General features: G+C 45.2%; 1 protein-coding gene across 2 annotated transcripts in view; it reads right to left on the minus strand.

Moving 5' to 3' along the window:
* Positions 1-12,105, minus strand: part of sip1 (septin interacting protein 1) — a 32,628-nt gene that overhangs the window by 4,137 nt on the left and 16,386 nt on the right. For both annotated transcript variants that reach the window (XM_084583690.1, XM_084583689.1), the window contains 4 exons: positions 10,902-11,098; positions 8,799-9,017; positions 3,602-3,808; positions 2,163-2,338 (listed from right to left, as the gene is read on the minus strand). In XM_084583690.1, the coding sequence (XP_084439816.1) occupies positions 2,163-2,338; positions 3,602-3,808; positions 8,799-9,017; positions 10,902-11,098 (799 nt within the window). The remainder of the gene's footprint in view (positions 1-2,162; positions 2,339-3,601; positions 3,809-8,798; positions 9,018-10,901; positions 11,099-12,105) is intronic.

Below are 12,105 nucleotides of genomic sequence, written 5' to 3' on the forward strand. Positions count from 1 at the left end.
TGTCAACAAACCCTTCAAGGACGCAGTCAAGCGATGCTACGCGGAATGGATGCGGTCAGGTGAGCCTGCAGTGACGCCGGCCGGGCGGCTGAAGCGAGCATCGCCAGCCACGCTGTGCAAATGGATTGTGGACGCGTGGGCAAGCATCCCAGAGGAGCTTGTGCGCCGTTCGTTTAAGAAGTGCGGCATCTCAAACGCCCTCGATGGCACAGAAGATGAGTACCTGTGGGATGATTTGTCCGACAAAGAAATTTCCGAGGAAAGCGCTGCTGAAGATGAAAGTGATTGAAGTGTGAGGTCCGATTTCAATAAATGTCTTGTTTTTTCTCTCTCGTATTATATGCGGTAAAAACTTTTTTTTTCCATTTCGCGTCTCCAGAATTTCACCTCGTATTATATTCGGGTTCGTATTATACGCGGGTTTTTACGGTACCTGCGACATCACCGGCTTTTAGCATCGTTCGTTTAAAAAAATGGTTTACTAGTTAATATTACAGGGTGTTTAACGGTATTTTGATGGTAGATGGCACTGGCCAAATGCAGCAATAAAGCGAACGCGCTGAGCAGCAGCCCTGGAGGTCAGATGCACGTTTCCTATGAGAGGTTTAAAAAACTCGCAGGTTGAGTAAGCAATGCTAATGTTTACTAAGCATTAGCTGCGGTGCGAGACAAGTTAGTTTTTTTAAGTTCCAATCTGGAGCTCGCCAAATTGCTTGAGGATCTGAAGGTTGTACTTTCTTCATAGCATTCCAGTCTAAAGGCTGTTCTATAGAGTTCTGTCTTAGGTTACTATGCTCTTCTTTGATGCTTGAATGCTAGTTGGCTTTCTACATAGAGTAGAACTGCGTAGATATGTTCCCGGTTCATACGATTTCCCATTTCGTACGCTCAAAATCACAGGCAGTAAAACATTTCCCATAGAGTTACATTAATTTTCTCCTGGATAGCGTGCTTTCGCAGCATCGACATTCAAAATTTCAACAAGTTGTGGTCGTGTAACACATTTTGTGATCAACAAGACATGTGCTAACGAGCCCTAGCAACATGAAAACCAATCAGCGGCGCTTACCCGCCACAGGTGCTTTCCTGCAGTGCCTAGGTGCAAAGAGGCAAATCATAAAAGAAAGGCCACAAGCCAACATACAAGGCACCCGTTCCCATGGAAATATGGAGAAACACAGTGGCTGCTTTGCCGTGCCTTAGGGGCATAGGACTAGCGGGCCAGGTCTCGGGGATGCAGCATAACAAAAAATGCGGCGACTGTAGGCTATCGTGCTAGCTTCTCCACATCTCACTACTGTAAGGGGGCGAAGCATCGGGGAAACAACCAAGGAAGCAATCCCGGCTCGTCATTGCCTTCTCCGAACAAGATTTATTACTACATCTCGTCCATGCTTAGGACAATACAAATACGGACTAAATTCAGCGAGAGCTAAAAGAAGGAGCTATGTACTTACAAATGCTAATCTACACTTTTATGCAGTGAAAGTCTCAATTCTAAATGCCTTGCCTTTGTACCTCATTCAGCAGTTAAACTTCTTCAAAATCAAGCAGTTTGGGTCATACGTTCAACTGGATAACACACTTTGTCTCCTGCATAAGAAAAGTACCGAGGGGGAAGCTGAAAACTGCCAATGCGCTTTTTAAAGAAAAGATAAATTCTCAATGAGAAAAGTGTGTGTGCGTGTGTGTGTGTAGGGGGGGGATGAGTTCACTATGCCAGCAGGCTCATAAAGCGAGCAAACATGGTGTCCCTTAAACTGCAGTTTTAAAATCTCTCAAGAAGTCTGCTCAAGGCCTTTGAGAGCAAACACGGAGACATTGTGCAACAACGTTGCTGTCTTTGCCTCAGCTCCTGACGAACGGTTGAGTTCAAGGAGATGAGAACATTAGATAGCAAGTTCCTATTACAGAGCAAGCAATAGTGGGCGATCCCTCACCAAATGTCCAAAACTGCACTCTTCCTAGGTAATAGCTAGGCACGTGTTTGTCAAAGGTAGCCACAAAATAAAACTAGCATTCTTTACTCATACTGCTCGTCGATTTTTTTTTTCTATAGAATAAAATCAGAGTGAGAGCCCCAGCACATACATAGCTTGAAAGAGCAAAAAAATTTTTTATCACGACGCCAGATGGCGACATATGCCAGCGACAACACTCACGCTGTACTCTGGTCGTCCCCCGACCGGCTCCTGTGGTGGCATGTGCTGGGGTGGTGCTGGTCGGTATCCCAGCAACCCGGGCGGTGCCTGCGGCACAGCACCTCCTACAGGGGGCCCTCCCACCGGAAGGCCAGAGACGGCACGGTTCATCATGTCCAGGGCCACTTTGAATTGCTCTGCACAGCCACAAAGGTGAAGAAAAACCGCCACATTCAGTGGCACCACCGCAGGCCGGGAGGACAAAGGAGTGACCCGTAGCGACCCCTGGACTGTGCCAACTGGGAGCATACTTCCCATCCTCATAACTGCAACCAATCGTCTGTCATCTAAAATGCCTCTCTACACCATGCCACCATGCCACCCTGATTGACAAATCGTCAACTTGTACTTGCTCTTTGGCCTATTCCCCTCTCTATCTTTTTATCCTTTGGCCACACAATTTTACCTTTAGCCCTCAACAGTGTAACATATGGCAGGGGGTCTTAACTGTTACTGCGCAGGCTAAACTGTGCAAGATGGGGTGGAGTCTTCTTAAAAGATTCCTCTAAATGCCAAAGTCAAAATGACCACCTTCGGTTTCTAAACCTGCCTGTTCCACCAGATGCTGCGAACACCTGTAATGCCCTGCCCATCAGCTAGTAGGGCTCCCAAACTAGGAACTCCAGTTCCTAGTTGTCACTTGTGATTTTTTTTTTTTATTTGTATGCATGCGACATTCGCATGCATATGAATAAAAAAAAAAAAATAGAAGAAACAGACAGGAGGCAGAAGTTAAAAGGAATAAACACACAAAACAAAAAAGGATGCACATACGAGACAGCATACCGCAAAACAAAATAATACACAATACTCTACACAGCAACCAGAAAAAGAAAACACACACATAAAAAAGGATGTGACAGCGGACTTAACATTAAAAGAATACCATGAACAACCGCAGCCAGCTGTCTGGCAGTAAAAGATGCATTTACAAGCAACAAAGTCAGTTTTTAAAATTCTCAGCCAGTCCAGTCAAGTCCGTGACGCACACCACACAGAAGTGGATACGGTGAAAGCATTCCGAGGTGTGAACAGCAGTCGAGCATAGCTGCCGACATCGATGTGTCTCAAAACCAGGGCGAACAACGCCTGCATCTGCAAAACTGGCCAGCGATGGCGAGATCCGTGTTTGAATTTTCTGGTCACTTCTAGCTCGCAACTGGTCCGTTTTCGGCGAGAACTGGCCTCTCTGTAACCGATGCAAGCTGTCTTCTACTGTTCCTCAGTGGATCCTCAAACGAATTCATGCCTACTACATTAGAAGAGGAGAGAGAGAGAGAGGCAGATGCGAGCATTTTTAGCCGCCCACTTGATAGGCAGGGGCACAATACAAACTCGGAAAACAATGGCACAAATAAGGGTGAGCTATATTTAGTTTGCTGAAGGTTGAGCCTCCTCACCGCGCACGCTGGGCTGCTGGAGCAGGGAGTCGGAGAAGAGCGACTTCCAGCCCGTGTACCACTTGGAGATCTCCTGGTAGTTTGGGCTGTGCTGTAGCCATCCTGCAAGCACCTGCAGCCACTGGGGGAAGAAGGTCTTCTCCAACAGGGTGGCCATGCTGGATGCCGGGCACAGGTCCTCCCACGCCATCACCCACTGCCACACGTCTGCAGGCAATTACCATGAATGGACAACCACATGTGGCATTAATGGCGGCATTACAGAGTGATAATATGGGTGGGTTAATGTTGCCTTACCTTCAAAGGCAGATGGTATGAGACACACATTGGATACAGTGAGACTTTGGTACAACATAAGAATTACAAAACACGGAGTCTGAGTCAGTCTCACCTTGTGTCTCATTCGTCTTGCGGTATCAGTTCTATAGAAAAGTTAACGAAGGCCCGCGCGGTGGCGCCAGATGGTAGCAAAGAGTGGTAGTTCTCAGCATTCTGCACTGCTGCAGGTACGGCTTTAAGAAAGAGACTATCGGGAGTGTTTTGAGGTGTATTTAATGCAAAAAAAAAAAAGGTCTAGTAACTTGTAACCAGTGCAAGCAAATCGAGAAGAGTGACATGCACGAAAATGGCGATTTATCCCGCAACCAGACGCCGCTAGCAAACCGCCCGAGACGCAAATGCACTGCGCCACCCAGAAAGTGGGGTTTCCACCGACGCATGCTCTTCCGCGGAGTTCTATGGTGTGGCTTCACCAGACTGCCGTGCAGGTTGACAACAGTCATTCTTCGGTGAAATGCCCGATGCATTATTGCATGCCCCCCAAGATCAACAAACCCTACATGACACAACTTTCCACTAAAGCTTCACCAGGTAGGTGGATACAAGGCAGCACTGTTACTGTCACTTGCATAAATTCCTTTGCAATAATCTCCGTCAACATGAAGCTACTGCAGCCAGGATTCGATTTCGCTACCCCTGGATCAGCAGCAATCACGGTCAATACATAATGATTAATTCCTGCTACTGAGGGATCTTGTTCCACTTGTCATGGCTGCCCCGTCACTTACCGCTATCTAGAAATTCCGCATAAGAAATTCAGTGATCCTACTCTCTTTCTGCTTAATTACTAGCAATATGTTTTAAGGTGATCGTTAACGTCCCCCCTATTCTACAGAAAATCAAGTGTCAATAAAATTGTCCCTCACACTGTGAGCGAAAAATAACCAGCATGCATGCTGCTTTACTCAATCCAAGCTTATTATATTGCGATTCCACAGTATTAACAATGGGTTTCGCACATTCAGTGTGACAATATGTTATCGTATCGAAGATTTAGATTTTTTTTTTTTAATCCTTATTTCTGGCGTTTTTTTTAAATCATTTACTCAATATTGTAGCCACTCCCGCTTAAGCCCAAGAAGGGCCAGCCGCACATATAGAAAAACAAGTTAAAACCAAAACAATTCTTCAGCAATGCTGCTAACTGCATGCCGAAACTACACAGAACCTCCACCAAACACAGGGACAATCGACTCGCAAACTATTGACCATACCATGCTGGTACTTATCCAAAAATGCGTATGGGCTCTCCTGTCCATCTGTGGGTATGTCGTTAACAGGTCATTAGTGAATTGCGTCTGCCAAGCCTGGAACATGATTCAGCATACATACTAGCACACAATCTAATCAACACAATGTGGGTTGTTCAGCATGAAACCCAGAGAATACAAAATAACACTAAAAATGTGTCTGAGATGCATTAAACTAAATACAATAAGAAACGGCAGCAATAGGATCTCAATACTTCGACTACCCTTGACGATAAACATGAAGATCTTCAAAAAAAATGAAAGATGGAATACAATATGATAATTTTTGAAGACAGTGCAAGTAGTTGCCGTTTTTCTCAGCACCAAACTTCATTTTTCACGATGCATCACGTACAGGGTTATCAATAGCAATTTTGTATCCTTGCAAACCAATCTGAACGCCTTAGCTGCTTAGTGTGCACATTGGGGAATGGTGATGAATGTTAATATGCCCAGTGATTGAATACATCTACGTTTGGTGGGACCCACATACAAAGGAACATATCGGTATGCAGGAAAAACTTCAAACATAAGGCAGCTCGGTTTATAATTGGTAATTATGAAAGGCGCCTAAGTATGACTACTAATACAAAACAATCGCTCAGGTGGCCTGATCTAGAGGGCCACCGAACACATCCGAGTTTTTTTCGTAGTATTTTCCATTGTGAAACTGGTATACAACAAAAGACAAGAGTAGTAGTTGAAACCACCAATTTGTACATTTGTATATTTAGGATTGATGCTTTTCAGCATTCATTATTCCGAAATCAAAAGATGTGACATCGAAAGCTTTATCAGCAGAGATGTCCACAAAATGAAAGAAGCTGATGATGACGTTGTGGTGCAACTGCACACTGAGCGTGAAAATCGCACCACAGTGGTCACAGCAACAACATAAAAAAAAAGAAGGCTCGGAAGCAGTCAATCAACTTCTTTGTAAATAAATTGTTTTTCTGTACTGTGCAGTCCAGTCTGACAGCGTTTTTGGGCTGATTTTGCCTCGACAATATTCTTAACGAGCCCCATTAATTTCATCGTAGCGAGGTTCAACTATACAAACCTTTATGCAATTAATTATGCGGAATTGTACTCATGTTGGTATGAATACATTGTCATGCCTAAAATTAAAAAAATATATACAGTCGAACCTCGTTATAACGAAGTAGCATCGGAACCGTAAATTAGTTCGTTATATACGATATTCGTTGTAACAGTAGACATAAATATCGGCTGCAAAGCCACAATTTGGCTTGCGCGAATATTCAAGATATACTGAAATGCATTATTCTTGGCTTCGAACCCACTATAAACGAAGTAATCCTTACCTGTGTCCTTGTGGCATTTCAAACAAAATAGACCGGAATATGGGAGTCGAAATACAACATGACAAAGTTCGTTTGGCAAAACAGATCTGCGTTCATTTATTTGAAGAATGATGTTATCTTCGTCTGGTGGCTTTTCACAGCATTCCTCAGAATGAAGTTTTCCACGACGTCCACGCACGTGAGGGCCTTTTCCATTTCAGCAGTTTTGGCCATAGGGAGCTTTTCCAAATAGCCTCTCAGCCTCCTGGCCATGTCTGCGGCGTCCGCACTGTTTATCGGTGGCTCATCCCGTTCGCCTTCGTCACTTTCGCTATCGCTGCTGCTGTTATCCTCAGGCAACACGACACGATCCACAATTTCCTGATCCGTCAGCTCCGGCGCCACGGCCAAGTTCTCGTCGGCCGAAACAAAATCTTCAAATGCGATGCCTGGGAGCGCCAGTCGATCCCAAGTTCGTTCCACCTCTACCAGGTTTTCGGGCTGAACTTCGTCTTCGACGGTAGGCAAAACAAAACCGGCATTCGCGAAACAGTTCCTTATTGTGGACTGCGTCACCTCATTCCATGATCCATACAACATTTCGAGCGTCGTCTTGATGTTTATGGTTGTTGACTTGCGTTGATCAATATCGAAGACCAGCCGCATCACCAAACGCTTCCGGTAATTGCACTTGAGCGAACGGATGATGCCCTTGTCCAACGGCTGCAAAGCTGAAGTTGCGTTTGGTGGCAGAAACACCAAGCGAACTGCCTTCAGCACGACAGAGACTTTGTGTGCTGAACAGTTGTCCAATAGCAAAAGGACCTTCCTCTGCTGCCTCTCCATGTCCTCGTCGAAAGCTCTGAGCCAGTCTTCGAAAAGTTTGGCTGTCATCCATGCTTTCTTGTTAGAAACATATTCAACTTGCAAATTCCGGACGCCTTTCAGGCACCTCGGACGTGCAGACTTGCCGATGACAGTGAGCCGTCTTTTGTCTGAGCCGTCCATGTTCACGGCAACGACAACCGTCACCCGGTCTTTATTCTTTTTGCCTCCATGGCAGGTTTCATTCTTGACTGCCAGCGACCGCTCTGGCAACAACTTGAAGAACACGCCGGTTTCGTCCACGTTATATACGTTGCGCTCGTCGTATTCCTGGAGCAAAGGTCGAAAGTTCTCCAGCCACTTATCACACGACTCCGCGTCAACAGCAGAACCTTCGCCAGACAAAGTGTGGCATGCGATCTCGTGCCTATCTTTGAAGCGTTGTAGCCAACCGCTACTTGCACGAAAATCATCATGTCCCAGTACGCAGGCCAGGCTATTGGCCTTCGCTTGAAGGAGTGATCCTGAGACCGGCAAGTTTCGCGCCCTTACATCCTTAAACCACGAAAACAAAGCCGCTTCCACATCCGGGTAAAGGCAAGGCCTAACTCTTTTGCGGTCAGCTTTGATGGCGTCCTCGGTGTTGCCCTCAATCTTCTTTCTTGCGGCCAAAATGGTGGACAACGTACTTGGTGGAACGTTGAATTCCGATGCAATATCCTTTTTCTTGCGGCCACTATCCACAGCTCTCAATATCTGCAGCTTCGTCTCGAGCGAGATCGCCTTCCTCTTCGTTGCCATTTCGGCCGCTGCACGAGGAAAGAGTGGGGTGGAGTCACGCGGGCTCTCCACCGCCGTCACCGTCTCGCAGTTGCCGTGGTTGCCAGTGTTGCTGCCCTTGCTTTCACCGCTGGGCAAGTGGCGCCACCCTTCGGCCTTTTGTCGTCGCGCGAGCTTGCAGTTTTTGCCCTCAGTTCATAGGTGGCGCGACCAGCCAAATGCGCATTTTTGTGCTAGACGGCTGAACTTCCAACTTTTTCAAACGTTAAAAAAAAAAAAAACGAAAAGTGCTGTTGAAAATTGACTTTCAGTATTTATTTTGCTTCTTTTATGCTACATTTAGAGTTTTGAGCCTCGAGTAGACCAAATATTTCTTCGTTACAACCGATATCGCGGCGGACCTGACGTTTTCGGTTTCGTTATAGAAGAATAAATGTCGTAAAAATAAAGCGTGGCCAACCAAATTTCGTATTTGGTTCGCTATAACCGATATTTCGCTATATCCGTGTTCGTTATAACGAGGTTCGACTGTATATATTTGACAGGTGACATTGTGCCAGTCAGTCACCTTGTGTGTGACTGGGACGAGTGTGTGAGAAGTGATGATATGCCAGCCTGGTTGCCTCGTCACACTCGTCACAGTGAATGTGACAGATGGCATCTCGACAACAAAACATAGTGCAATGAGAGAGTGCTGACCCAGGTGTTGTTGGTGGGGGTTGATGGGCATGGCTTGCAGGGCCAGTGCTAACTTTGGCAAGATGTTGGCGACCACAAATGCCTCCAGGGTCCCCTGGGAGAAGACCCCCCGCCAAGGCTCCAGGATGAGCTTGGCCGAGCCATCGCTGGGGTGCCAGGCACTGAGAGCGTTGGCCAGCTTGAGACGGATGGGCGGGTAGAGTGGCTCGAGCCGCAATCCTGCGTGCACGAAAACCAAACCTGTTCGTTAATTGCTTCACATTTGATTCAGAAAATAGGTAGTAAAAAATTTATGAATTATTGGCAGCGATCGTATACCACTGACGTTAATTGCAGCCTTGGAGAAACCACAGAATATTTAGGCAAATTATCCAAAGATAGAATACAATGCTACGAAAACAGTATATAAAAGTATCCTCGATCTATTTATCCCTTATAGCGTGGACTGGTCACGTTCCATAGCTTTTGTTATCAAATGCAGCTTGGCTTGAAAACCATCCAAAATTTTGCTGGCAGGTTTTACCATACACCCCGCTTGACGAAACCAAGACAGCCGGTCACTTTCTTTAAGGAGCTATAGTATGAAAGTGGTAGTTTTCCTTTTTCAGCCTAAAGTAAAAAGGGCCCCGTTGCCGAGGGGGGCGAACTAGGCTGCTTAGTTTCGCTTTCTTCCACTAGTCATTTCCTCTCCACGGTAGAGTACATAGTCTCACTGTTCTCACAGTCGCTTATAACCGCAATGTTTTTCCATTCTCCCAGAATGCTGAAACTCCACACTCATCACATGCTGTTTGCAGTATGCGCAATGAAGCTTTCTCGTAATGTCTCACTGCCTTTTTAGGGCGGGAGAAGGGAACGGTTTGACAACACGACTTTGTATTAAATAATTTTGGTATCTAGATAACCACAAACCGTGCTGCTAATGTCCACCCGTGTGGATATATCTTGAGAATTCACAGTACAGAAAGTAGTTTTCTGCGCATTTTTCTTTGATTTATGAGTGTATCTTCATTAAAATCGTTTATGTCGCTCAGCCATAAGTCAGCTGTCTCATTCATAACATTGTCGTCAGTGCGAACCTCCAAATCCAGTCTTAATCAGCAAGGTGGTGTTGCTTCAGCATGTACGTTGCTACATCAACTGGAACCGGTCAATTTTTAAAAATTAAGGTATAACATCATTTGTTGCCACTGGTAATGCCATCAAAAACTGATGTCATACACAGCAGGTTTAAAGCAGAGAATGCTACAGCGGTGGTCAAGTTTGCACCCCTGCCAACCAGCAAGCGGACAACTTCTGCCACTCCTCTGAACCTAAAAGCAAAATTTAAGGGGGGGGACATGGTTGTTCATTGTTCAAACCGATTTTGTAATTTATTGCCCAAATTTGATGAAACCTTCCAGAAGTGTTCAGTTTTCTCTGCTGATTTGAAATATTATGCGAAAATTTCTCTTCTAGGGCAATTATATCTAGAGGTCTTATAAAATTGTTGTTGTTGTCTGCTCAAACAAAAGGGGGAAAAAATGCCTGCGAGAAATTAATTCTTATATACAAATAGATACGGTGAAGTGTAAGGAATGCAACGGTGGAAGCACATTTCTTGTTTTCAACTATGAAGTTTCTGTATTTTATCTTGAAATTAGTTTGTTGCAATGGCTGTGAGTGCCATGTTCGGTGGGCTGCTAAATCTCTAATATTAGCTCAATTTGAAAACTGCTTTCAACATACCATTCTTTACACTTTAAATAAAGTAGCTATTTGGATAATAATAATACAATTCCTGATATTGCCCGTGAAGAAATTTTTTTACATATCTGAAATCAGCAAGAAAGACTGTGACATTTCATCAAATTTATGAAGTGGGTGTTAAAACAAAAATAGCTTTAACACCCATGTCACCCCTATGTACATCAATGTATTCAAAAGGTTTTTCAAGCCTATTTTCATGCGCCCACCTTCATAAGGCACTGCATGGTACTGAAGCGCCACAGCAAAAGTTGGAGCAAAAATATACACGTATAAAACAAGAAATTAAACTGAAGCGGCATTGTTTTTCACGGAGCTCCAGTAAACCGTCACCACTCTGACAGTTTCTCAGCGTACCCATCAGGGGAAGCCAGGGATGTAGCCAGGAGTGAATTGGGACGGTGTCCGTCAGTGGATTCCAAGCCTCCACCTCGGCCTGCAGCTTCGGAAGCACAAACTGGTCCAGGATGTTCTCCAGGACCCATCGCGGCAGCAACGGCATCCACGTCTCGAGCAGCTCAATCGCAGGGTCACAGTTACGAGGAGACCATGCCCTGGCAACAGGCACAGAAGCACCTTCTCAAGTGGAGAGATTTCACAAAAACACCACTCCTTCGTGCTTTCGCCCAAGTTTGAAATTTTGTGACAAAACTTTTGATTAGGCATGTGCAAATAGTGAATCTTCAGTTCGAAGTAAATATTTTCGAATCGAAGTGAACTGGCCGCGACTAGAAATGTGAGAGAAAAAAAAGGAACAGTTTGTTAGCATTTGCCAAAAGATGTTTGCACAATTGAGGCAACTGAAAGAAAAAAAAAATAAAATAAATATAGATGTCTTGAAATGCATTAAGTAATGTTCAAACAGCAGCAAACCTATGTGAACTAAGCATCATTGTCTTAAACCCTCACTGTGAGCTTCTTTACACGCTGCTGATTTTAAATATAAAAGACGCAGATATATTTTTCAGACACTATTTATAATAAAAATTCGCGCTGCACCAAGTCAAGCACCCCACAATTTGTGCAAGAGAGTGATTGAAACTTCAAGAGCATCGCATTTCACGCTGCAATTGCTTCCTCCGCCATCCGATTTATGTTGCATACGGTCACGTGACCATTCTGCGTGCGTGATTGCGCTTTCGTGTTGCACTACTAGAAAAGAAGCTTTGGACTGAATTGCCTGTTATGCAAAAATCCCAAGACGTCAAAGAAAACATCACGCACATGTCCAAAGTGGCACGCCACGTGTGTCACGCCCTCAAATATGAACTGGAGGATGCGGTACCCATGATCTCCAGCACAATCTTTGCGACGGCCGATCGTAGACAAACAAAGCCATCGAAGCGGGCGAGCAGCGTGTCACCATCTCGTCGACACATCCCGCAGTGCACTCACTGTGCGTGTACACTTCCACAACGCGTCGAGATATGCAACATCCCACGCATGCGCATCTGCTACTAGCACGGTCGCTGCGTACGCCTAAATAAAGTGTCTAGTGTACTAGAGTAGATTCCCACAGCGATGCTCCGAATGAAGGCGCACTACAGCACGGGCCAGCATG

Source organism: Amblyomma maculatum, chromosome 11 (genome assembly GCF_055883805.1).
Source record: "Amblyomma maculatum isolate TAMU_Amacu chromosome 11, ASM5588380v1, whole genome shotgun sequence".
Taxonomy (NCBI): domain Eukaryota; kingdom Metazoa; phylum Arthropoda; class Arachnida; order Ixodida; family Ixodidae; genus Amblyomma; species Amblyomma maculatum.